This window comes from Chelonia mydas, chromosome 11, assembly GCF_015237465.2.
Source record: "Chelonia mydas isolate rCheMyd1 chromosome 11, rCheMyd1.pri.v2, whole genome shotgun sequence".
Lineage (NCBI taxonomy): Eukaryota > Metazoa > Chordata > Testudines > Cheloniidae > Chelonia > Chelonia mydas.
The window spans coordinates 76,665,567-76,692,601 of NC_051251.2; the positions used below are offsets into that span (position 1 = coordinate 76,665,567).

A 27,035-nucleotide genomic window follows, 5' to 3' on the forward strand; every position below is an offset into this window, starting at 1 on the left:
TCTTCCCGACTCTTAGCAGGCCCCCCCCTCGCTGTGCATGGGAGGGAAATACAGTTCTCTTGCTAGCCAACCTCCCACAGCAGTTTGTTCCAATGCTTAACCACCCTGACAGTTAGGAAGTTTTCCTAATGTGCGACCTAGACTGAAACCATCCTTTCTGCAATTTAAGCCCACTGCTTCTTGGCTTGTTCTCAGTAGATGAGAACAATTTATCACTCTTGTCTTTATAATAATCGTTTTCAAGCACATAAAAGGTTATCATGTCCCCTCTGTCTTCTTTTCTCCAGACTAAACAAACCCAATTTTTTCAGTCTTCCCTCACAAGTCATGTTTTCTAGACCTTTCATCATTTTTGTTGCTCTTCTCCAGACTGTCTCCAGTTTGTCCACATCCTTCCTGTAACGTGGCACCCAGAACTGGACACAATACTCCAGTTGAGGCCTAGTCAGTGCAGGGTACAGTGGAACAAGTACTTCTCGTGTCTTGCTTACAACACTCCTGCTAATACATCCCAGAATGCTGTTTGCTTTTTTTACAACAGTGTGTCACTGCTGACTCCTGTTTAGTTTGTGGTCCACTATGACCCCCAGATCCCTTTGGCTAGGAAGCAGTACTGTGGAGTCATTTCCCTTTTTGTATGTGTGCAACTGATTGTTCCTTCCTAAGTGGAGTACCTTGCATTTGTCCTGATTGAATTTCATCCTGTTTATTTCAGACCATTTCTCCAGTTTGTCCAGATCATTCTGAATTTTAATCCCATCCTCCAAAGCGCTTGCACCCCTCCCTGCTTGGTATCGTCTGCAAACTGTCTAAGCGTACTCTCTAGGCCATGGGTTCTCAAACTGGGGGTCAGGACCCCTCAGGAGGTCGCGAGGTTATTACATGGGGGGTCACGAGCTGTCAGCCTCCACCCCAAGTCCCGCTTTGCATCCAGCATTTATAATGGTGTTAAATATATAAAAAGGTGTTTTTAATTTATAAAGGGGGGTTGCACTCAGAGGCTTGCTATGTGAAAGGGGTCACCAGTACAAAAGTTTGAGAACCATTGCTCTAGGCCATTATCTAAATCATCTTTGTCCTTCCTTAGCCGTGTTGCGGAGCCTGAAGTGGTTAGGGTGCTTGGAAATTGATAATCTCTTTACGGTCTTGTTTCTGAATCAGAAATAGAAGGTGTGAAGCTGGCCAGACAGAAGCAAAAAGCCGAGGCAAAGCGGAAAGCGACGCCGGTGGTCGGAGACCTGCAGCCTTTGATGGAAGCCCTGCCTGAACTCTCCGAACTGACCACGACCAGCAAGGCCAGGAAGCAGCCCAAGATGTAGGTACCGTCTGGAGGGCTGCTTTATTGCGCTACTTCCTGCAGCGGGTACTGTTGTCCTGGCAGCGCCCGCCGGGCATCTTGGGGGCTGCACGGTGGGCCGCTCCCCTCGCTCAGTCCCTCGGACTGTCCGTGCTCGGCGTGAAGCACGGGGCAGCAGAATGCCTGGGTGTCCGCGGTGGCATGGTGCTTCCCCGTGGCCACGGCGTGTCGCTTGCTGGGGGGGGAGGGAGGCTGGTGTGGCCCAGCAGGGTGTGGGCTTTGAACAGCCAGGCACTTCCGAAGCTAGCCCCGAAGACAGAACAGGCCCTGTGCGTATGGCCCGTGTCGCAGCACAGCCATGCTGAGGCTCCTGCCACGCGCGGGCGACCGTTTAATGCGAGAGCGCGTTCCATTGACCCTAACAGCACCGTGGGATTTCCTCCCAGTTCCCCGGGGACACGCTGCTAATTCCCCTGGGTTACAGAGGCTGGGGGTGGTTCCGTCACAGACGTGCCCGATAAATTAGGCCCTGGCGTTCCCGGCTGAAAGGGCCCCACTTGCAGCTGACTCTGCGGAGCTGTGCCGAGACAGACAAGGGGCTTCCTTTGGCAGTCGTGCGCATTCCTGTTCTTCTGACCATGAGTAGCTAACACCTCGCCTTCCAGCTGCCTGCTGAGCTTTCTCTGACTTCCCACCCTACCCGCTGCACTTGTGGAATCGTCCCTGGGACGTCTCTCTAACAGCGCCTGTCTCCCCCTGCCAGCCGTGACCTTTGACCAGCGTGTGTGGCCGCCCTGATGTGCTGTGTGGGTTTTTTATCTTGTGAGTAGCCCAATCGGAGAGAGAAGTGTTCATGCTGTATGTAAACGTATCCCCACCAGCAACGCTCTGCTGGGCCTGCAGCTGGGAACGTGCAGTTGCCATAACTGGCTGGGATATACATTCGGGACAGGCCAGTCTCCAAAGACGGCTTGGTGAAGACTCAAATCTCTTTGCACATGGAGCGAGGCTGGAGACACCATGAGCACAGGCTCTCGTGATATTCCAGGGCTAGTTGGAAGAGAGTGCTGGATTGGGCTGCTCCCCACCTACGCAGACCATGTGTCTGCTGCTCCCTCTGAAGGGGAGGTTAGGGAGCAATTAGGCACCTAACTTGTAGCTGCGCCTTTGAAAACCAGCCCCCGGAAGTCGACCCCCTAATCCCCAGTTCCGTGAATCACTTCTCATACTGCTGTCTTTAGATTTCTGGTTCCAGTCCCAGTGCAGAAGTGCACTATGTTGTTTCATGTTTCAGAGTAACAGCCGTGTTAGTCTGTATTCGCAAAAAGAAAAGGAGGACTCGTGGCACCTTAGAGACTAACCAATTTATTTCCACTGAATGCATCCAATGAAGCGAGCTGTAGCTCACGAAAGCTTATGCTCAAATAAATTTGTTAGTCTCTGAGGTGCCACCAGTCCTCCTGTTCTTTATGTTGTTTCAGACTTTTCCCAGGGTTCAGGTTTGGGCCGGTTGAATTTTGAGCCAGGATTTGTGGTGAATTCTGATCTTCCACGGAGATACCGTAGTGCTGTGCCCCTCAGCTGGGCGTGGAGCACTGGGACCTCCCCTCCGGGGGGCTTTCAGGGAAGCCGTGTGAACTGGCCAGGCCACTCTGGCAGCGCTGGGTAATGTGCATGGCGTTTGTGCATGAGGATCCCACAGACAGGGTTGTTACCCTGGCCTACTCTCTCCGCTAGACGCTGAACTCTTCTGTAAATGGGGCTGGGGACAGAAAGCCCAGTGTGGCAGCGGCACAGACACCCCGCTCTGGCCAGGGGGTCCGGGGCCAGCCAGCGCAGCCGGCAGAGGGCTAAGACTGATGCGGGGGGGCAGGGCCAGCGGCATGGAGGAGCAGCAGCACTGCCTGCCATCCAGCTGTGGCTTTCCCCGTGTTGTGGCAGTGTGCGTGTGGCTCTTTGAAATCACCAGCAGAGGCTTTGATAGGGCTGGAAGCATTGCGTAAATGCAGGGTAATACTCCGGTGATTTTGTCAGCATTATTAATAAAAGATTAGATGCTCCAGGAATTTGATCTCCTGCTGGGTAAGAGAGCATCACAGTGAGGTTTTTATTCTCATTTATAATGAATGAAGGCGACAAAGTGTAATGAAACAAGGCTGCCATTCATAGCCAGCGCGAGCCGGCCGGCATCTCAGGACCACGCTGCTGGAGTGGGGAACAAGCACTTCTCCCGGCACTACAGCTGGCAAACCCCTTGCGAAAAGGGCTAATATTGTTCTGGGCTGTCCGAACAGGAGTGTTGCGTCAGACACGGGGGGCCCTGGTGAGGCCTCAGCTGGAGGACAGTGGCCACTTGCTGAGAGATGGCCAGATAGGAGAGTCTGCGGGAAAACCACAAAAATGATCAAAGGTTTAGAAAACCTGACCTATGAGAAGAGGTTAAATCACTGGGCATGTTCAGTCTTGGGTGGAGATGACTAAGGAGGGGCTTGATAAGTCTTCAGATACGTTAAGGGCTGTTATAAAGAGGACAGGGATCCATTGTTTCAGCCATGTCCACTGAAGGCAGGACAAGAACTAACGGGCTTAATCTGCAGTGCGGGGGATTTAGGATGGATAGTAGGAATAGTTTCGTGCTGGGACAGGCTTCCCAGGGAGGTTGGGGAATCCCCGTCGCTGGAGGTTTTTAAGAACAGGTTACACCTGTCAGGGAGGGTCTCAGTTTATTTGGTCCTGCCTCAGCACAGGGGGCTGGACTTGAAGACTTCTCGAGACCCTTCCAGCCCCATATTTCTGAGATTTCTATCTGCTGGGTCTGGTTATGGATCAGAAGCATGGTATGCCTGCAAACGGAACTGCTGCAATTTCTGCCAGAATTGTGCGTTCTCAGGAGCTGCTGGATTCTCCTGGGAAATGCCCAGAGACACTGTGCGGAGCAATTCTGCCCCCAGTAGGTGTTGTTTCTAGGAACACTTTCCTTTAAATGGGATTTGTTTCCTGGAGAGATGCCACCTTCAAAGCTAATCCTTTCAGAAACTGAGTGTGAAGTACGTTTAGAGCAGGCCCAGCCTCTGCTCTGACCCCTCCCTGCCTGTGTGTGTAGCTTTGCAATCACCCTTTAAAAAACAAATGTTTTCTATCCCTGCTGCTGTCAGTGACCCAGGTAAACAGGGGACAGTGACAGGGAAAGGGAGGAATTTACGGCTCACAAGGTGCTGTCCCATGTGCAACGTAAATACCCTGAGCCCCTGGAGATGTGTCCTCTCCTGGGGGACTGTAGCTTTTGATGTTCCTTTAGCAATAGTGGGTGTGGCAGTGCGACGGTCGCCTACACCCTGCGAGCGTGTTCAAGCTGACAAACTCCTACGGGGCGCAATCTGCTCTCGCTGCTTGTTCCCCTCCTGAATTCCGAGTCCCGTCTGTGGAACGTGACGAATGACGTTGTGTTACATCACGTTCTGGCCGGTGGCTCTGAGCAGCAAGCGGGGGGTCAGCTGTGTGGACAGCCCCTACTCCTCATTCGCTGGAGGATGGGGGGTCGGCCTCTCTGCTGCACCCTCGTTGCTCGGGTGGGCTGGCAGGAGGGGTGCACGTGGGGGTGTTACACAGCAGGGCTTCTCCCCTGCTCGCTAAGGACTCACTGCTGCACCCACGGGCTCTTGGTGCAGTTCTGCTGATCAAATTTAGGTCAATAACCCACAGTTCCTCAGCTCCAGGGGCTCCCCCTCCAGTTCCCGGGCTCCTGCTGCCTCCTCGCCTGGGGGGGCTCTGGTGCCCCTTGCTCCCCGAGGCTCCCCATTCCAGGGGGGTCTTGCACCCCTCACTCCCTTGGGCTCCCTGTTCCCAGGGGACTCAGGGGCCTCTTGCTCCCTGTTCCTGGGGGGGCTGGGGCTCCCTGGGGCTCCCCTTTCCCAGGAGGGCTCTGGCTCCCCGGGGCACTGGCAGTGAGAGCCTCAGGTCCCCTCTCTCTGCCCCTTCCCTGACTAGCTCTCAGCCTGACTCACCGAGGCTCCCCCTCGCCAGGTCTCCGTGGAGGCCCAAGTGCCCTTATTTAAGCTCCAGGGGCATCAGCTGACCGTCCACAGATGCACTGGTTCCTCTTAAAGGGCCAGTGCTGGCTTGTGATGGGGGTTAGCCACAGGGGAAGGGGGCCCAGCTGCCCAGACAAGGCAGTGGGGAATGGCCGGCGCAGCCCTCCTCTGTCCATTGGCGCGCGCACGGCAATGGCCTTTGGGAGGCGTCCCCTGGTAAGCACATGGGCAGCCGCTGCCCCTAAGAGTGGAGGGGGATGAGCCGCTTGGCTTCCCCCTCGGGAGAGCCCTGCCCAGCTGCGGGGGGCGACGGCTGAGCAGGAGCCGGTTGGAGCTGCTCCGGGGGAAGGCGTGGGAACGTACATCGTCTGTGGGCCAGGAGGGGAGATGAGGCAGTGCAGAGAACCAGGAAGAGGAGAGGGAGCGGGAGCCAGCTCTGGGCAGGGAGGGGACAACAGAAAGGAATGACATGAAGGAATCCAGTCAAGTCAGCGATCCCTTGGAGCTCGAGGATGATTGTCTTCCGTAAAATGATAGCTTGTTATTGCTGGTGGGTCCACGGGTGGCTCGTGAGACTGAGCCAGGACCCACAGATCTTGTCACAGCTGGGGCAGACGTTTCCTGAGGGAAGGGGCTGGGCTGGATCGCTGAGTCAGGATGCAGCACGTTCTTCCCTCCTTTCCGTTTTCTCCCTTTGCTGTTGTCTTCGTTGGATCTTGAAATACTGGGATCCTTGCCACAAGTTCCTCTTCCATTCTGATTGGTAGAGGGTGTGGGGATCCCATGAGTTCATGGCAATATTGAACTTCTCTATGTTGGCTTTGAGGGTGTCTTTGAAATGCTTGTCTTTGCCCTCCCTCATCTGTTGGCCATGGCTCAGTTGTGAGAACGTGACCTGCTTTGGGAGTCGATTGTCTGGCATTCAAAGAACATGAGCAGCCCAAGAGATCATAGTTTCCATGCTGGAGGTTTGGGCTTGGGACAGAACGCTGAGCTTGGTGCGTCGGTCGTCCCACTGGATTCGGGAGATGGTATCGTTTGAGAACCTTGCGGTGTCTGCTGTACGCGAGCCAGGTTTTGGAGCACAAAGGAGTCCGGGGCAGAGGAGAGGCGGAACAAAGGGCGGAGAACAGGAAGAATGTAGCAAAGCGAGGCAGAGAGATGGAGAGGAGGCCAGGAACTGCTGCCGCAGGAAGCTGCGGTGGGGCTGGGAGACCTAAGAGGGAAGTGGAAACGGCTTTCCCAGTGTAGGCCAGGGGGATGCTGTTGCTGGCATCTGGTACGGCCAGTGTTAAAGGGACTGTCTTGGGGAAGCAGACCCCACCCCTCTGGCTGTGCTGCGAGCTCAAAACTTTGAGCAGGTCCCCCCCAAACCATTTTATTCTGGCTGTTTTGTGCCAGCAGCTGCCTGTCTCTCTCTGCCAGCCCCTGAGTGGAATAACCCCCCTCACTCGCCGCAGCTGGCTACAGTGCGTGTTGCTGGCAGAGTGCGCAGGAGCTCTGCTCGTGACCGAACGTGGGCTGGGACCCACAGCCCTCTTGCGGGGTGGAGTCCCGGGACTGGAGATGGCGTTGTTCTCGTCTGTGCGCAGGTGCTTTGGGGAGGCCACGCTCAGTGGCTCGAGTGACAGTTCCTTCCGTGCGGATTGTGCCGCTGGCTAATAGCCCGCACCCTTGGAAAACGTTCAGATCCTAAGAACAGACGTTTGCTTTGCTTCGTTGTGGTCCCCATTCCTGCTCGCTTTGCCCATTGAATTCCCTCCTTGGGGGAACAGTCCCAGGACTCGCAGGCGTGAGTCGAAGTTTGTCAGCTCACCAAGCGGTGCAGAGGTGGTTGGTTAATCTGTTCTCGTAAGCTAATCCCTCCGGCCCCGTAACCACTCCTGCGCCTCTCCTCCGAGTCCCCTCCCACTGGTAGCATCGCTCCGGCGCTGCAGTATCCAGAAGCCGGCTTCCCTGTTAACGAACCTCTCTCTTCACTGGCGGGTCAGCTCTCCAGAGCCCTCGGCGCGATTTCCTTGGCTCTCTCCTAGGTGGGCAGGACCCAGACACACTCTCCAGGAGATCAGACCCTTGGTTAACCAGCTGCAAATCTTGCGTGTTCCTTGTGCTCCCAGCATCTGAATACAGGCAAGAGTACGCTCCTCCACCCATTCCTTCTCTTTTGCCCCAGTCAGGGAGCCAATGTTACCCACTGGACGTACATGCCCAGTATTTGAATTGGGATTTGATTGGTTCCCCCTTGACTCTCTCTCTGCACTGCTCCCTGCTGAAGGCTCTGACAGCAGGAGGCTGCTATTCCACCTGGCTGGATTAGACTCTCTCCAGGGAGTGAGGAGCCATCCCAATGCTCCATGAATTCCAGACATGCACTCCTCCCCCTTCTGCACGTGCTTCAGCTGGTCACCAGGGCTGGCTTCTGGCCTTTCTTCTCTCCCACATGGCACCAGGGAGCTGCCACCTGCAGTTCTCTGCACAGGCCCCTAAAGTCGCCTACGATCCGCATAGATGTGTCCTGGCTTTGTGGGTCAGACACCATGAGCACAAACCCTGGATGGTTCTCAGGCTTCACTGGGCCTCTCTGCTCACATCTCAGGAACATGGCGTGTATGGCCAGAAGGGGCCCCCAGGTCACCCAGTCTGACGAGCTGCCTGGCACTGGCCAGCAGCACCACCCAGCAACCCCAAGGAGACCTGACGAGTGACCCACACCCACACACTACAAAGGATGGTAAAACCTGGAGGGTTCCTGCCAATCTGACCTGAGAGAAAATTCCTTCCCAACCCCACCTATGGCGATAAGCTAGACCCTGAGTATGGGAGCAAGAACCAGCCAGCCAAGCACTGGGACAGAGAATGCTTGGCGCGAACTCGGAGCTCTGGCCAGTCCAGGCCAGTGACCTATCTCCAGCCATGGCCATCCCTGACGCTTCAGAGGAAGGAGATAAAAAACCTCCCAGAATACACTGGGGGGGAAGAGCCCTTCCTGACCCCTGTCAGTGGCCGGCTGAAACCCTGAAGCACGAGCGTTAGGAACATAACATATGACCCGGAAGTGAGCCCCAGGCTACAGAGCCCTGCCCCCACTATCACAAGCAGCCCCGTCAGGCAGTTGCACGAAAAAATTGTCCAGTGCTCTTAAAAACGAATTACGTTGTTTGCCCCCAAAACTCGTAGTGGGAGGCTGCTCCAGATGGTCTATGCCCAGCTCTCTGTTGTTCTCGCTACTTACTGAAACCGAGTCTAAAAGTGTGTCCTCTCTTGTTGGTTCTCATGGCCTGGTGCCAGGCGGCAGCACCTTGTGCCATCGTTCTACCCCCGTAGTCGGCCATCGGCAGTAACTAGGCAGAGCTTTTAAACAGACACAGGACTTCCTGTCCCAGTGCTCCCCTTCCCGTCTGACGGCCGGCTCTCCTAGCTGAAGCTGTGGTGGCGTTTGTGCCCGCTGTACGTGTGGGGAGAGCCTCCCGTTGCTTTAACGCCGAGAAGCTGGGCTGGCTCTGAACCGAAGTGGGGCAGTGCAGGAGCGGACACAGCGAGGGGGGGACATGCTCCCTGGATAGCTATGCAGGGCAGCTGGGCCAGCCAACCCTCCCCTGCACGAACATCCCACGTCGTTTGGGGCTGCCCAGCGCATACGCCATTGACCTGCCTGCCTCACTGGGGAGCCCTCCGATTCAGCCAGGAGCTCGGCACAATGGCTGTGGGAGACGTGAGCGGGTGGGGCAGGTAACTGGGTAGGTCACTCCAGAGCACCCAAGGGAGGGGGTTGCTGCACTTTGACCCCTGGTTTAGTTACAAAGAGGAAGTGAGCCCGCTGCAGAGTACAGAGCTGGAGCGATGGTGGTGAGGAACTGCCTCCGCCTGCCGTCCTGTGACCCGGGATTCCCCTCTCCCTGCGGCCGCAGGGCATAGCCGACAGACCGCGCTGCGTGGGGCTCGTGGCTGGGCACATGCATGGCAGAGATTTGTCTCTGGCTCCCTAGTGCGGACAGCTTCAGAATCGCTGGTCCCTTTGCCTCCCTTCGCCGTCCGGCACGTAAGAACAGCCAGACTGGGTCAGACACGGTCTGTCTAGCCCGGTATCCCGTCCGCTGACAGCGGCCAGTGCCAGGTGCTTTTGGCAAAATGTTTTCCTTCTACAAAACTGTTCCCGTCTGTTCCTCTCTGCAGCCACGTGAGAGCGAAGGCAGAGCCCACCGACTTCAACCAAATGAAGCCGGCCCAGAAGCGCAGGCTCCTGTAAGTACCCAGCGAACAGAGTGAATGCATGAGAGAGCTGCCTTTGGCAATGCTCACGCACCTGTTCCCCGGGGACTCCCCGCCGCTCCCCGTGGCCATGTGGCTGCTCCGTGCAGCCGCTCCCCGGGGACGCCCCGCCACTCCCCGTGGCCGTGCGGCTGCTCCCTGTGGCCGCTCCCCGGGGACGCCCCACCACTCCCCGTGGCCGTGCGGCTGCTCCCTGCGGCCGCTCCCCGGGGACGCCCCGCCACTCCCCGTGGCCGTGCGGCTGCTCCGTGCGGCCACTCCCCAGGGACGCCCCGCCGCTCCCCGTGGCCGTGCGGCTGCTCCGTGCGGCCGCTCCCCGGGGACTCCCCGCCGCTCCCCGTGGCCGTGCGGCCGCTCCCCGTGGTCGTGCGGCCGCTCCCCGGGGATGCCCCGCCACTCCCCGTGGCCGTGCGGCCGCTCCCCGTGACCGTGCGGCTGCTCCCCGGGGACGCCCCGCCGCTCCCCGTGGCCGTGCGGCTGCTCCGTGCGGCCGCTCCCCGTGGCCGTGCGGCTGCTCCGTGCGGCCGCTCCCCGTGGCCGTGCGGCCGCTCCCCGTGGCCGTGCGGCCGCTCCCCGCGGCCGCTCCCCGTGGCCGTGCGGCCGCTCCCCGCGGCCGCTCCCCGTGGCCGTGCGGCCGCTGCCCGCGGCCGCTCCCCGTGGCCGTGCGGCCGCTCCCCGTGGCCGTGCGGCCGCTCCCCGTGGCCGTGCGGCTGCTCCCTGCGGCCGCTCCCCGTGGCCGTGCGGTTGGTCCCCCTGGCTGTGCGGCTGCCCTGCTAGGAGTCGGGTCTATCCAGGGTGTGGTTTTCCAGGTCTCCTAGCGCAGCGTCACACATTTAAGCCAAACCTGCTGTTGCATTCTGGGCGGCGGGTGGGGCGTTCCTCACCTGCCCCGGTTTGCCCTGGGGTGTGTCCTGGGGAGAACGGGCCCCTCGTGTCACGCCGACATGTCCCCAGGGCAGTCGGGTTTGGCAGCATCGGCACCCACCTTGCCCTGGTGTGAAGGACAGCCCCAGTGCAGGGCATTGGAGCACTGTGCCGGGTGGGGCTCCGTGCAGAGGGCCGGCATGAGGCTGATGCCCCAGGGGAGCCCTCAGAACGGAGTGTGAGGGACCTGGGGAGAGTGGGGACTGGTGGCCACCGGCATCTGCTTGGCCCCTTTTGTGTCTCCTGATGGAATCAGCCCATGTGTGCCTGAGGGACTGCTGGCCGTGGGCTGAGCCTTCTGCACGCCTTCCCTGGAGCCTGAGTGCCGACTGACCAGGTGTCCTCCCATTCCCGCTGGCCGGCTGTTGTGCCCTGGCACTAGCAGCTGCTGGGGGGTTGCATGGCCAGGCCTTGGGGGAAAAGGAAGTGCCACGTGCTTGCTCTCCCCATGTGTCTGGTTCAGGGCCCATTTCTCACCAGAGGGAAGCTGGCAGGTCTGGCAGAGCCTGGGGCCAGTGCTGACCACTGTAACTGTCCGCTCTGGAGGCTAACGAGCAACTAAATTAAGAAATCCAATCAGTGGCTTGCAAGGAGCCCGCAGATGCAGCGAGCGTTTAGTGCCCATCTGCACAGAGCAGCCAGGCTGTATCCTTGGCAGGAGCACAGACCGTGTTAGCTGCTCTCAGCTGCACACGTCCCACATGCTGGCAGGCTGTTGCCGTGGCTGACGCTTCCTGACAATAGTTTTAGAAGAGGAACCTGTCACAGTTCTTGCTTTTGTGGAACATTTTAAATGATTCCAAAATCTTCAGGAGACTCCCCCAGTTCTCGCTATAGAGAAGGGAAAGTATCACTGGCCCCCACACCCTTTCGAGGTACACTTACAATTGTGCTCATTGCAAGCACTTACGGATGCCCACTTCTGTGGTATCTGGAGTCACTTTACAAGGCTTACTGCCCCGTCGGCCCCATTCTGTCTGGTCGGCCCGGTGCCGTGCGGAGGTGGGCGCGGCCCGGCCGGCCCTGCTCTGGCTGGTCAGTGGAATACCTGCGCAGTCTCAGGCAGAGTTCTCTTGCTTCTCTCAGACAGGAGGAGGTGGCCAGGTTTCACGAGGTCATCGCAAACCCCGTGTACAAAGCCAATCCCCTGGCCACCATCAGTGAGCATCTCTGCAAGCGACTGAAACAGGAGGCGGGAAACGCTATCTGACAACTCAGCGAAGCCTGCATGAGCCTAGTGTGGACGAGGGCAGCTAGACCCCGCCATGGGTTCCTTGAAAACAGTCCAGCTGGGTATGAAATCCAGCAGTCCTGTTTTCTGTCAGCAGGACGAATGCAACGAGCTCTGGACAGTGGCAGCTGTTTCTTGGCCGGGAGCCCACAGAAGGCAGCGTCGCATGCGGTGAAATGTAACATCTTCTCCCTCCCTGGTGAAAGGCACCTGTATGTTTTATGTTGCTTTGACTGTCAAGAGGGGTTGAACCTGTTTTTTGCTGCTTCCCCCTGTGATCACCCCGAATAAAGAAACCCTCCAGTAACCTGCAGTGATGGTCCAGACGGCATGTTACGGGATGCTGCAGGCCATTTGTGCAGAGATTTATATAAAGGTCAGCGCTGCTGTTTAAAGAGACACTTAGTATGTTATTAACTTGGAAATAAACCCACTTTGACATTGGTCTCACTGAGTTTGTCTGGATTGTGTTTTGGCATTGGTATTAGTATAAAGCCATTCCTGTATCCAATTCAAAGAGCAGATCAGTTAAACAAACCCCCGCCCCCCCCCCACAAGCCTGCGTTTCTACAGGCAAACCCACTAAACTGGCACTGCGGTGCATGAATGAAAGGAGCTGCACCCCCCTTTGGAAGGGTTGCAGATCTGACTTTCAACAAGCAAGAACTTGTCTTTGAGCAGCCCGGAACCCCTGTCATTTCAACTGGGGACGCTGCTGCCTTCAGGCCAGCAGTGCATTCTCCACCCAGCCTGCCGTCTGGGAAGGATCGCTAAGAGCCTGAAGACGAGCTGCTCTGGGGAGAGCTGACCAGAAGTTCTGAAAAGATGGCAAAGCATTCAAAAAACTCCTCTGAAAATTCTTTGTATTGCCGCAATATTGAGCATTGTTATTTAGCAGCCAGCAGGATGGATGTCGGTGCCGGAGTTCTTCAGCTTCTTAACTCCTGGGACTTCCCAGTCAAGCACATGCTAAATTAGGAAGCTATCCATAGCTAGGGCCAAACTGTCACCTACATTGAGCTTGGGTCCAGGAGTGCATCCAGGCCTGCCCACACCCAATGGGAAACTGCGCGCAAACTTCCTTGATTTGTGCAATTTTTGAGGAGGAACCTTGGCATCTGTATTTTTTCCTTTTTCAGATGCCGTGTCTTTTATAAGCTGGGAAATGTGGCCTAGGTCTTCAGCATTGAAAGGGTTAATGCTTTGAGTAACTAGACTGACATAAAACAAAATGAAAATGGTCAGATCCTGGTAGATGCTGTGACCTGCAAGGAACTCGGTGCGTGCTGCTCTGCAGAGAGCTCTGGGCTGGTCTGCACTGCACAGGTAGGTGACATACGGCAGCTTATGTCGACATGATTACGTCCGTGTACCCACGATAGCCTTCCTCCCGCTGATGTAAGTGCCTGCTACACCGATGACCTAACTCCACCTCCACGAGAGGCGTAGGGCTTATGTCGGTGTAGTTAGGGCAACGCAGGGCCTGTGTAGCGCTGGGCAGTGGGACCTTGCTCCTGGCTGGGAGCCGTGAAATTGACAAGGCTTCCCGGCTCCTGGTGGGGAGCGGGCAGGGGGCCGAGAAGCCAGAGCAGCTGGACCCGCTCCCCAGGGGCGAGAAGCCCTGGGGGGCTTCCCCTGGCTCCCAGCGGGGAAGCGTGGAAGGGGTGGGCAGCCCGCCCGGATCCTGTGGGCAGCCGGGCTCCCGGAGCTGCCAGTGGAGATGAGACCGGCTGAGCTGAGAGACCCGTCAGGTGAGGGGAAGTCCTCCTGGAGAGGGCGCGCCCCACACACTGACTCACATGTCTAGTGTGGACATCGCTGCCACGTGCGCTGCTCTGCGCCTAAGGGAGCTCATCCTGCACTGTAGCGTCGCAGCCCGCCACCTGGCCACTGCTCTGCACAGGCTCTGTTCTGTGCTGCCCGACGGGGCTGAGAGGTAACTAAAGCCCAGCTCGGCTTCTTATACAATTGGTTATGAAATCAGGGAAAGCTGGCGACGAGATTGTTGGGTTCCAAGAGCTCAGGGATCTTAGGCTGCTGCTGAGGTCACAGGTTCACGGGGTGACAACCTGAGCGTTGCTGCAGGAAATGCTCATGACTGATCTTGTCAGCAATGCACTTTCATTGGGTACTGATGGTAAGAGGAGACTGCCACGCCTTCCTGGACAGCAGGGGCCATGGGGGGAAGGTTCTGGGCAACTCCAGGAGGGGCCAGCTTGAGCAAATAAACCTCCCTATGACAACTCTTACCCCTGTCAGGTGGGACTACTGGGCCGTCCTGGTCCTGAAAAATGCCCAGGCCAGAGCTACAGCACCACCTCCTCCAGGCCTGGTCACTGTTTACACCTGGGATGTGAGCCTGGGGTTCCTACTGCTGCCCCCTCCCTTGTGTCATATTCCTGCTTTCCCCCCTTATTTCTCCTTCTGGCTAACAAGCCTCTTCCTTCGCCAGCCAGCACAGCTCTCCCTCGCACTGCAGGGAGCGGGAGCCAGAGAGGCAGCTAAAGCAATGCCTACGCAGCCTGGCACTGCTGTTTGCCAGGTCTCAGAGTGGCTGATCGGACCATGGGCTACGCCTGTGTCTCCCAGCTGCTAGGCAGCAGGGGAAAGAACGCGCCCTAGACAGAAATGGCTCTCTCTCTTTGCCAGTCTCTCTTTCTCCCTAGGCTGTAAAGGAAATGTCTGTGGACAGGACATGTGGTGTAGTGGTTAGAGACAGGATAGCCAAGCCCCAACGTTTGGCATCTTCCTTCTGAAAGGCAGTGTGGGTGAAACGTGCCTCTCTTCTGTTACAGACCAGGGCTCTGTTCTCTGCTCTGCCTGCAGCAACTTCTCAGAGACCTTATTTATCAAAGGGGGCAATAATATGTGCCTGATGTCCAGGGTAGATGCTGAAGCTATGCTGGGATGGGGTATAGACCCCCTGTCCCTGGAGGAGAGCTAATGGGAGCCAGGGGGCACTTTGTGCACCTGGTGGGTGGGGCCAGGCCCCTGTTAGGACCAGTCCCAGCTGGAGAGGAGTTGTGACTAATAAGGGAAGGACATCAGGGCAGTGGGAAGGAAGCAGGAGGCTAAGGTAGAGAGTAGTAGCCTTGGGATCCTCTCTTGAGAATGGAGCACTGGCAAAGGGCCAGAGCGACACTGGGAAGGCCGGGATGGAGTGAGCTCCTGGGGTGAGGCAAGACCCAGGGAGGAAGCCGGGGGTTGGGTTTCCAGAAGAAAGAGACACAGGCACAGAGTGTCTTTGGGGAGGCAGGCGGGAGCCAGGCCTGCAGGGGGAAAGCCCTGGAGCTGTCATTCAGTTTGAGAGCTCTGCAGAGCCTGTAGTGGGCTACCAGTCCGAGGGTATGTCTACGCTGCAGTTAGACACCCACAGCTGCCCTGCCAGCAGGCTCGGATTCCAGCTCAGGGCCTGTTTCTTTGCAGCGCAGTCTGATTTGAACGTGACGATCCACCAGCTTTGGGGAGGCTAAGGACACACTTATGGAAACGGCAAATGGAAAGGCAGCTGGAGCTGCTGAAATCCCAGCTGAAACACGGGGGTCCTGCATGTCACAGAGCTTTGCTAGACCTATTCACTTTCTGCTGGGAAAATGAGGTTTTACCCCAGGATTGCAAAGATGCCAAAATCATAACAATCTCCGAGTGCTAAGGGGTCAGGCACGACTGCAGTAATTATTGTGGCATCTCGCTCTGCTCCCTCGCTGGTAAGGCCCTTGGTAAGCTGTTATTGCAGATGAGGTACTCCCTGAATCCCACTGTGGTTTTCATTCATCACACAGCACTGCAGACATGCTATTTACCCTATGCCAGTTACAGGAGAAATCTGCTGAACAATAAATGCCCTGTTCCCCTGGTGTTATCTGGACCGGTGATCTGCTAGGTCACTTCAGTGCTCGACTCTGGGAGCCAGCCTTACCCTGATCCACTGTGCGAACCCCCGCTCCTGGGCTGTTCACGCACAGCCTCTGGCATGTAAGCTGCTCCCAGCTGTGTGAGCGAGCACTCTTGGCCAGCCGCTGCTTGGGTTGTGCAACCGAATGACACTAGCCAATATCTCCAGTCCCAGACACAACCCTAGGAACCTCCATCTCGCAGTGTCTAGTTCTGCCTGCTGGATGCTGCAAGCTTCTATGAGTCTGTTAGTTTAACAAAGAAATTGATATGTACCAGGCTTGTTATCCCAAGGGGAGTCTCTGACACACTTCAAACCAAACGCACTGCTTCAGGTAGAATAAAGAAACAGATTTATTAACTATAAAGATAGATTTTAAGTGATTATAAATCAAAGCACAACAAGTCAGATTAGGTCAAATGAAATAAAAGCAAAACGCATTCTAAGCTGATCTTAACACTTTCAATGCCCTTACAAACTTAGATGCTTCTCACCACAGGCTGGCTGGTTGCCCTTCAGCCAGGCTCTCCCCTTTCATCAGTACTTCAGTCGCTTGGTGGTGGTGTCTGTAGATGTAGGTGGAAGAGAGAAAGGAAGAGCATGGCAAATGTCTCTCCCTTTTATCTTGTTCTTTCTTCCCTCTTGGCTTTGCGCCCCCCCGACTTCAGAGTCAGGAGAGCAATACCTCATCGCAGTCCCAAACTGACTGAGGGAAGGGGGGTGACTCACTCGAGAGTCCAACAGATCCTTTGTTGCTGCCTAGGCCAGTGTCCTTTGTTCCTGTGAGGCTGGGCTGGGTTTGTCCCATCCCTGCCCTGATGAGGTGTGAACTGCCTCTCTGCTCTTGGAGAGTTTTGCCTGGGCTTGTTTTAAGTCATGAGGGCACATTTTCAGCCTCATAACTATATACATGAAATTAAAACCTCTAACATCACTATAACAACAATGCTTAGTGCATCATGAGACTTCTACAGACACCTGACGTGACAAACTTTGCATTGGATACCACACAATCATATTATAAGGATGAACATGGGGGTGCAGGGTGTTCCTGATAATTCTTGGCATTCCTTGGTTGGAGTGGCAGGACCCATGTATTTCCTAGTGATGGAAGAACGTTAGCTTCTCCTCCAAATACTGTTGGAAAGCTTGCCTCCAATGAGGGAACCAACCCCCAAGAGATGCACACCCAGGGCCCCAGGATGGGAGGAGACCCTTAGAAGTGGAAACTCAGGCAGTGGGCAGCTAGCCAGACAAAAGTGGTTCCAGGCCAGAACCTCATCATCTTTGACAAGTACCATGACTTACCTGGATGTGTTCAAAAAGAAAAATGCAAACTTATTATCCCCACACAGATTACAACTGCCTGGCAGACCCACAGCCCAGAGCACAGGTGCCCTACAGATGGGCGTGCTCCATGACCGAACCAGAGCTGGAGTCGCTCCATGGGTATATCCAGGAAAACCTTGCCAAGAGCTTCGTTGGGTGAGCTGCCTGAGGACTGCCAGGGACTTCACAAAACTAGATCTTTGGAGGGCATACAATCTAGTGCAGCGGTGGCCAATCTGAGCCTGAGAAGGAGCCAGAATTTACCAATGTACATTGCCAAAGAGCCATAGTAATATGTCAGCAGCCCCCCATCAGCTCCCCTCCCAGCGCCTCCCACCCACCAGCAGCCCTGCCGATCAGCACCTCCCCCACCTCCCGATCAGCTGTTTCGTGGTGTGCAGGAGGCTCGGGGGGGGAGGAGCGAGGGCACGGCAGGCTCAGGAGAGGGGGCGGGAAGGGGTGGAGTGGGGGCAGGGCCTGGGGCAGAGCCAGGGGTTGAGCAGTGAGCACCCCCCGGCACATTGGAAAGTTGGCGCCTGTAGCTCCAGCCCCAGAGTCGGTGCCTAGGCAAGGAGCCCCACGTTAACTTCTTCACGTGTGGCTCCGGAGCCCCAGGTTGGCCACCCCTTGATCTAGTGCGCTTAAGGCTTGGGAACGAATGAAAGGATATCCAGGACCAGTGTGTGATTATCTACCTCAGTGATATAGCGGTATTTCCTGAGAAACCAGAGCAGCACTACCCCCTTGTCTGTCCTGTGGAGTCTATGGAAGCATGGGTTGTATGCTAAACTGGAAGAGTTTACACCTTATAATTTCATGTATATCGTTATGAGGCTGAAAATGTGTCCTCATGACTTAAAACAAGCCCAGGCAAAACTCTCCAAGAGCAGAGAGGCAGTTCACACCTCATCAGGGCAGGGATGGGACAAACCCAGCCCAGCCTCACAGGAACAAAGGACACTAGCCTAGGCAGCAACAAAGGATCTGCTGGACTCTCGAGTGAGTCACCCCCCTTCCCTCGGTCAGTTTGGGACTGCGATGAGGTATTGCTCTCCTGACTCTGAAGTGGGGGGGGGGGGGGGCGCAAAGCCAAGAGGGAAGAAAGAACAAGATAAAAGGGAGAGACGTTTGCCATGCTCTTCCTTTCTCTCTTCCACCTACATCTACAGACACCACCAACACCACCAAGCGACTGAAGCGCTGATCAAAGGGGAGAGCCTGGCTGAAGGGCAACCAGCCAGCCTGTGGTGAGAAGCATCTAAGGGTATGTCTACAACTATGGAATTAGGTCGAATTTACAGAAGTCGATTTTTTAGGAAGCAATTTTATACAGTCAATTGTGTGTGTCCCCACAAAGTGCATTACGTCAGTGGAGTGTGTCCACAGTACCGAGGCTAGCGTCGACTTTTGGAGCGTTGCACTGTGAGTAGTTATCCCACAGTTCCCGCAGTCTCCGCTGCCCATTGGAATTCTGGGTTAAGCTCCCAATGCCTGATGGGGCAAAAACATTCTTGCAGGTGGTTTTGGGTACATGTCATCAGTCATAGAATCAGAGAATATCAGGGCTGGAAGGGACCTCAGGAGGTCATCTAGTCCAACCCCCTGCTCAAAGCAGGACTGATCGCCGACTAAATCATCCCAGCCAGGGCTTTGTCAAGCCGGGCCTTAAAAACTTCTAGGGAAGGAGGGCAGTCGCCCCTCCCTCTGTGAAAGCAACGGCAGACAATCGTTTCGCGCCTTTTTTCCATGTGGACGCCGTACTGCTTTCAGCGGATGGTGCAGTAGGACTGCAAACCGTCTTCATCAAATCACCGCTTCTGCTGCAACTCTGCTCTCCTGCTTTTGTCTCGCCATACCACGGCAGGCGTGCAGCCCGCCCAGCTCAGCTCAGCTCAGCGACACTGCCGCTGTTGTGTCCTGGTGCTGCTGGCAAAGAACCAACTTCTGAGCCCCACTACTTCCTCAAGCCCAGTAACTTTGCTAATGCCACAATTCGGCAAGATCTGCTCTCCTCTATTCAGTCCTTCTCGAAAGAAGACCCACTTGCCTAAGGGACACAGTCTATGCCATTGGGGGCTAAGATGCACACTACAGTGTGGGAGGGTACAACATACTCTGGCAAGCATATATATATGCCCCCAAGGCTGGAGATGCTACAGCTGTGCTATGACCCTCTATTGGCAGGGCACTTTGGCTGCTGAAAAGACTTCCCATGTGGTGGCCCATTTTTTGTCTGGTGGCCCCACATGTGGGCTGAGGTCCAAGCATATGAGGACTCCTGTGAGTGCTGTGCACATACCAAGACACCCCAAACCAGACCCCTTGGCACCTTAGTACCCTTGGAGACTCCAGCTGGGCTTTGTCTGCCATCAGCCTAGACTTTATTGTGGAACTCCCAACGTCTGTGGGCCACACCATAGTCTTAACGGTTGTGGAGTGCCTGACCAAAATGGCCCACTTCATTTCATACAACCAGCTGCCCTCTGCTGAGGCTACCACCCACTCCTCTTTCACAACACAGTCCGGCTCCAGAGACTCCCAGATCACACAATTTCCGATCAAGGCCCACAGTTTACCTCTCGCTTCTGGAGCAAAGTGTTTAGGCTACTGGACATCTGCATATCCATCCCCACTGCATACCACCCCCAAACAGCTGGACAAACTGAATGGGTGAACCAAGCACTGAAGCAGTACTTGAGGTGTTTTGTAAATTATCATCAAGATAACTGGTCCACACTCCTGCCATATGCAGAGTTTTCTTACAACACTGACCATGCCTCCATGGGTCAGAGCCCTTTCTTCACTAATTACGAGTTCAGCCCCCTTTCTGCCCAATGTTACCAGCAGCGTCCCTGAACCCTGCCACCACCAACTGGTTCAACGGATCCATCTCATTCAGGAAGAGCTCAAGAACCACCTAGAAGAGGTGAAGAAGGCCCACAAAAGGCATGCAGACCATTGGCAACAAGAAGCTCCAGTATTTACGGTAGGCCTGGCTTGCCAAACACCTCCAGACCAGTGACCTTCCTGCAAATTGGACCACCGTACCTGGGACCTTTCCCAATATGCCAGCAGATTAACCCAGTCATCTTCAAACACCAGCTTCCCCAGTCCCACAAAATATACCCAGTTTTCCTTGTCTCCCTTCTGAAGCCCTAGACTGGGAACCCCTTCCCTGACTGAACCACACTGCCCCCTCCTCCTGTCGAAAGCCAGTGTCATGAAGAATATGAAATTCATGCCATCCTCAACTCCCGATGGGCATACGGCCGTCTGTACTACCTGGTGGACTGGGAAGGCTACGACCTTGAAGAATGCACGTGGGAGTCTGCCTCCCATGTCCACACCAAATGGAATTCCACCAGACAAGGCTGGGCCACCACCTCCCCAAAGGGGGGCCTGAAGCATGCCGGGGGTGAGATGATGTTAGAATCTCTAGGTCTAGAACCTGGGGCCATGGGGGTTCTGGGCCACTAATGCCTCCGATTTGCCACGGCAGGCTTAGGCTGGGCTCCCATGGGAGGACCCTGTGGGGCTGGGCTCGGCAAGAAGTACCACCCAGCAGGACTGGAGCGGTGGCCCCCCTGATTGGCCAATACCAGGATATAAACCAGGAAGCCATGCAGGGGAGCTCTCTGAACCACACTACAGACTGCCTCTGCTCCAGACCTGCTTATGATAGTCCCTAGACTCCCGCTTCTGACCCTGGTTTGTCCTCAACTTTGCTGTTCGATTACTGGCTGTAACTTGGTACCCAGCCCCGATCTCCTGGTAACCTGGCCCTGCATGCCTCCTGCTGTCTGACTCTCAGCTTGCCCCCTGGCCTGTCTCTGACTCTGACTTCCTGGTACCTGACTTGGCCTGACTCCCGACTCTTGCTCCGACCACTCGGTCTGCCCACCCCCATCCTGGTCTTAACAACTACCAAGCAGCCGTCACTTCCTCTTTCCTGCACGCCCAGTGATGGGTCCTGCAGGATGCTATGACTGCACTGTACCACTGGGACACGATAAAACAATCCCAGGTCAGCATCGTGAGCCTTGGCAAGCCATGCCTTGGGGGACCTCCCTTTGCTCACCTACCATGCTGTGCGGCTTGGTCTCCTGCTGCTCTTCCAGTTAATGGCCCTTCCTTTTTGGTGCAGTCACTGGGCTTAATGACCAGATGATGAGGTGTCTGCGGAGAAAAATTTGGCTGGCGGCTCAGTCTGCACTGCCTGGAACGCTCACAAGGTTGTAATGTTCCCAAGACGGTCTCCTGGACCACGGGATTATTAATAACACCAAGGGCCTCAGGGCAGCAGGAAACACAGTTTGTATTTTGAATACAAAGTTGTATTTAACTGTCTTCGTTTCCTTCCTCTCTGAGTGTCTGACATGCCCTGGGTTGGGAATGCCTAGTAAGGCAAGGCTATGGCTGGCAGGCCAGGCCTTGCTGCTCTTTGTAACATGGGCATTGTGAAGCGTTCCGCTCAGGGCAGCCGGGCACCCTGGCCCAGGCTGGGGGCCAGGCTGCTGTCTGGACCTCCAGCCTACCTCCTTGGAGCAGCCCCACGGCCATGGGGCAGGCCAAGTAGCGCAAGCTGAAGCCACTCAGCAAGTCAAGCCCCCCTGCAGGCAGGTGCTGCCCGGCAGCAGAATTTGGATGCTTACCTACCTTACGCAGCTGTAGGGAGCAGCCTCTTGGGACATGTCTACACAGCCTTTTGAGCCTGCGTGAGCGAGCTCCCTCGCCTGGGTCGAGAGCAGGCCTCGGGCTAGCGCTCTAAAAATAGCAGTGTAGACAGCCCTCCCGGCTTCTCAGCCTGAGTGCAACTTCACAACGTGCTCTACGCTGCTATCTTTGGCGCGCTAGTGTGAGCCCCATTAGCCCAAGTCTGCCAACCTGGGCTGTGTAGACGTACCCTGGGTGACCCCCTGAATCCACCTCCCCAGCAGGCTCTGTAATGGATCCTTCCCACCAGCCCCCTACCTGGTGATGTCCTCTCCTTCCCACAAAAGGGTGATGGCCTGTTAACCCAGTCCAGTCTTTGAAGGGTGGGCCCATTCCCCACACTGGTCTCTCTTGAGGGCATACTTCCCCACACACACCCAGCTTCCCTTCTCTTGCCATTCAAACATGAGAAAAACAAGCCAAAATGGCCTGTGTCAACCCTACCTGCTGCTTGGGTATGGTCAGCTTGTCCGAGAACCTGCAGACTGTACCAGGTGACTTCAGGCCACTCATCGGTGATACAAAGTGAGATCTGCTCTGACGCTTTTGCTGATTTTGAGATAGTGTCATAAGTCACAGGCTGTACAATGGTGACATTAAGCTGATGCAAAGAATTTTGCACACGGCATGTTTTCCGCCACTCCAGGAACCCCAAATGGGGCAAGTATCAAGTGCTTTGACTTTCACAATGACTCTTTGTCAAACAAACAGCAGCTCTAAGTAATTTTGTTCCATAGTTAAGTAAATATACATTTTCCGATTAAAATCAAATAAACAGAAAAAAAAAAAACCCCAAACCCCAGAACAGACTATCAAACTTCTCCAGGAGAGTTAAATGGTATTAAGAATGGATTTAGGTCTCTGCTTCTAAGTGCTTGAGGATTTTCTTAATATGAAATAGGACATATAAAAATATAATCCACGGATTTGCCTCTGCTTAAACAATCATCTCAGAGCAGTAACGGGTGAGTCTGTATTCAACATTCACTTGTACTACACTCTGTCTGAACTGGCTGCAGTGAGAATGTGAGGACTACCCGGTATGTTACAGACCACTCTGTGTATCAACTGTGTGGAAAATCTTCTCTGCACATTTGCTAAAATTGCATTTGCTGTCTGACTCTGCCATCATTGTCTGTAAGTAGGAGATGGTTGTGGTATATAACCAAGGGGACAGGTCCCTGATAAAGAGCAATCTGACTCCCTGGGTAAGCTGGGTGCAATCAAACAACATGCATTATTTAATCATGCTAAATGTAAGATTGTACAATGAGGAGCAAAGAATGTAGGCCATGCTTGTAGGATGGGGCCTGTCTGCTGGAAAGCACTTATGGGTGATGGTAGATAAGCAAGTGACTGTGAGCTCCCAGTGAGATGCTGTGGCAAGAGGGGCCAGCATGACCCTTGGCTGTATAAACCGGTGATTATCGAGTAGGTGCAGGGAGGTGCTATTCCCTCTGCATCTGGAATGGGTGAGACCGTTACTGAAATACTGGGCCCGATTTTGGTGTCCATGCTTTTAAAAGCATTTTACGCACTGACACCTGACAAATCTACTTGGGAGGTGTTTTGTTTAGTAGGAGGTAAGAGTAATGAACTGTGTCTAGCTTAGGGTTGATCACTCTAAGTAACTGTAACAGTTTGCATGACTGATCTCATTTGTCAACTGCCCCAAGCAGTGCAGGAAGCAGTGACAAAGAAAACAATCATAACAGGAAGTGTCTGTAATGAGAACAAATGTCACCATGTACGTGAGCCAATAAGGTGAAGGGTAAATCACGCCAGCGTATTTGTCTGCAGGAAGATGGCTGCGGGAACAGATAAACTTTCCAATCCAATGCACATATCCCTTTTCCCCACACTAAATTAAAATAATTGAAACATTTATGCAGATACCCTGATCTCATGGTAAATGATATGCAGAAATTTGTATCTTTATTTAAAAACCATAATTCCTCTTTTTTTGTTTTTGTTTTGATCGGGTGTTATTTTGGGATATCTAAGGGCTTGGAGTTAACATGCAAAGTACATGGGGGAAAAACAGCAGCACACCAGCCACTTGGAAACTGCTGGCTTTCTTGTCCACCCTTCCTTCAGGCAGGATGTTTACCAACAGCAGGAAGTAAAAAAAGGGAGTTTATTGTGTTTAAAGCTGAAAGAAAGTGCAACATGGCCAACTACAACCTTACTTTGGCTCAGAGATGCAGTTTCTCCAACTCTCCTGATTGTATTGCGGGTCTTGTGATATTTGGTATTTTTCTTAAAGCCCCAGCTCCTGGAGTCATGGGAATATTTCACTAGGAGGGTGATGAAGCACTGAAGTGGGTTACCTAGGGAGGTGGTGGAATCTCCTTCCTTAGAGGTTTTTAAGGCCCAGCTTGACAAAGCCCTGGCTGGGATGATTTAGTTGGGGATTGGTCCTGCTTTGAGCAGGGGGTTGGACTAGATGACCTCCTGAGATCCCTTCCAACCCTGATATTCTATGATTCTATGTACGGCTCTCAGTTTTCATTAATAATGCTAAAGTAAGTTTCTAGCCCTCTTTGTGGAAAAAAGCTTGAAACTGGGACCCAAGTATGCACTAACAGCTCCGAAACGAGAAGGAAATGAAAATAAACCCAAAATGTAATTTTAAAAAATAATCTCATGAATTTTATGCCAATCTCACGATTTTTTTTTCTAGGCCTGACTCATGATTTTTGACTGGGTGGAGTTGATGATACTGTAGTGGCGTCTGCTGGAGCTTTGCCACAAGCCCTGTGTAATAGGAAGCACTTAACTGTTTAATGTTTTCTTTTGGAGAGCACTGAGAGGCTGCTTCCTCCTTGAGGAAAGGGGTAGGTGGAGTCCCAGTGGAACTGATGATTTCAATGCTGCTGAGGTGTAACGGAACTGAACAGACTCTGAGTATGTCTGCTGTGGTGCCTATAACCTTGGACAGGGGAATCTTTATTATTTTGGTAAAACAAAATAAACAGCTGCATTACCACAGGGGCAGACCTGGTGCCAGACTCAGTCACAACTTGCAACTTGCATCTTGACTTCCCCTGGCCCAGGGCAGGAAGCGGGGAGGAAGAACCTCATGTTAACCCATTCCCCACCCCTGGCTGCAGGTGGGGGAACATAACAGCCCTGCAGAGTTTGTTCTTCCCTCCACACTGCTACCCATGGTGGCTAGCCATGCACCCCCTTGCATGGGCGTTCAGCACAGGCCCAGTGTCCGTATCTCCCAAATCATCTCTGGGGAGGTTTCTGTCACAGTCGGCTCTGAGATGTCCCTGTTTGCTCACCAGGCTGGAAGGCTGAAAAGCTCGCCAGGCAGGGAGGCTTGGGAGGGACCCTACTCAAGCAGGGAACAGATGGAGCGGCCCCCAAGGACTGCATCCCTCAGGTAACGAATGAGTGAGGGTGATGGGACTGAGTGGGAAGCAGCCCAGGAGATGCAGCAGCTATTAAGGGAGCCGTATGTAGCTGCTACTGACAAGGTTGCTGTGTTGGGACCTGGAGTAGGGGCCGGCCCAGGTTACCACACTGGCCAGACTTGTTCCTGGGACAAGACTCGTTACTAAAAGCCCGTCTCAGAGAAGGGCCAACCATTGGTTGAACTTTGTTACCCCAGAAGGGGTTTGTCCATTCATCTCTTAGCTGTGGGACTTGGCTGGAAGGCTGAGCCACCGTAGACCCCCCAAGCGAGGTCAATGGGGCATCAGGAGCAGGGGAAAAGAGACCGCAGCATCACCCGCAGCTGACAAGCAGTGCTCTCAAGGGTTGCCCCATCACGTGCCCCTAGGCACATCCACCTGCAAGTCCACTGAACATCTGCTGGGCACTGTGTGTCCATCCCAGATCTACCGTGGTGCCTGCAAGCCAACAAAGAGCTTTAGACAACGAGCTCGTTTTCTCTGGAGCCCATCAGTGCTGGGAGGCAGGGCTGCAAAGGCGGCGAGCGGCTGGCTCGCCAACGCGGCTCCCAGACATATGCAGCAGCATCATTTCAAGGCTCCTTTCCCTCGGCTTGCCCTGCTGCTGCCCCGCTGAGTAACGGTGTGCCCCTGTAGCCAGCTCTGCCCTGGCTAAATCCTCGGCAGCCTCCAATTAACACTGGGGTCAGCGTTCTCCAGTGGGCCTTGCAAGAGAAACCTTCCCTCCTCCAGAAGGGAGCTCCAGCGACAAGGCGAGCAGGCAGAAATCTCGCTGCTGGCCTGAAATGGTGCTGACAGATTCCTCCCTCTTCTGAAAGCCCGCCGACTGCAAGCTGTGAACGGGACAAGCACGCCCTGCTGTTTCCTCCCACAGTCCCAGGGCGTACACCTCTGTCTTCCCCTGTTGACATTAGCCAGGGATTGGATGTCCCCGGCTCATAAATCAGCCAGTGTGGGCCAGAGACTCCTGGGGGCCTCTGCAGAATTCAGCCGCCTGTGTTGGTCGAAACGAGCTCTGGCTGCACCCAGAGCACTTGCTCCTGTCTAGACACCTGGCATCACCGCAGCAGGAGGCCAGTGGTTGCGGGGGGGGCGGGGGGCACTGCACAGGTGCTTTTGTCCGGGGGAGAGAGAAGCTAATGGCCAAGCAAAGGAACGTCACGGATACTATTTCCAGACAAGTGTCTGTGGAATGGGCTGGGTATTCCTCTACATCAAAGGAGACACATATGCCCTGAACACGGCTGGGTTTGACAGAGAAAAACCGTGCAGATAGCTCCTGGAGGGCGCGTTTACCCCCGCGCCCCTTCCCTTCCGAGTGGGGTAATGCTGGACTCACCTTTGCAGTTCAATCCACCCCGACGCTGGTGTGAAAGATGAGGAGAAAAGACCCAGGCTTACTGTGGGCTCTTGGTACACGGCCCCGCTTCACGTTGGTTTGAAGCGGGTTCCTGGAGCTGGCCAGGAGCAATGTGTGACTTCAGCTGCGGGGGGAACTAGAGATAGGACGGAGCTGTGCTGGGGCACCTCGGGAAGCAGCTTCTGTGGCATGTGAACCCCCCGTTAATGCCAAGCCCCCAGGGTCTTCTAGCTGTGAAGAGAACGTTCCGCGCACGACACAATGCCGGGTTCGCGTCCCGAGCCCCTGGGCGCCAACGTGAAAGACCCACTCCCTGGGGCGGGGGGGAGCTACCCCCCTCCTCACTGGTGCTGCTGCTAGTGACAACCTTTGTAACAGCAACACGCTTTGCTGTTGTCATCTCGCCGAAAGCGTCCAGGTACCGTGGGGCTGCAGGTCACGGGCTGAGTGTGGCTCAGCTGGGATGCATCAACCCGGGGACATTTCCTCCATACTGGAGCTGCCTCATTCAGTTTGGGGGAAAGCCCCAAAGGACCTTCCCAGAGACGCTGCTCCCTGCACATT

The 27,035-nt window shown here is 54.9% G+C and overlaps 1 protein-coding gene across 7 annotated transcripts in view; it reads left to right on the forward strand.

Moving 5' to 3' along the window:
* SLX9 (SLX9 ribosome biogenesis factor) overlaps positions 1 to 27,035 on the forward strand; it is a 153,248-nt gene that overhangs the window by 98,547 nt on the left and 27,666 nt on the right. For 2 of the 7 annotated variants that reach the window (XM_037912450.2, XM_037912449.2), the window contains 3 exons: positions 1,162 to 1,315; positions 9,502 to 9,570; positions 11,608 to 12,198. In XM_037912450.2, coding sequence (XP_037768378.1) covers positions 1,162 to 1,315; positions 9,502 to 9,570; positions 11,608 to 11,731 — 347 coding nt within the window. In that variant the 3' untranslated portion in view covers positions 11,732 to 12,198. Of the gene's footprint in view, positions 1 to 1,161; positions 1,320 to 9,501; positions 9,571 to 11,607; positions 12,199 to 27,035 lie in introns of those variants that run through there. The other 5 variants (XM_043525204.1, XM_043525206.1, XR_006284852.1 and 2 more) reach the window with 4 other exon arrangements.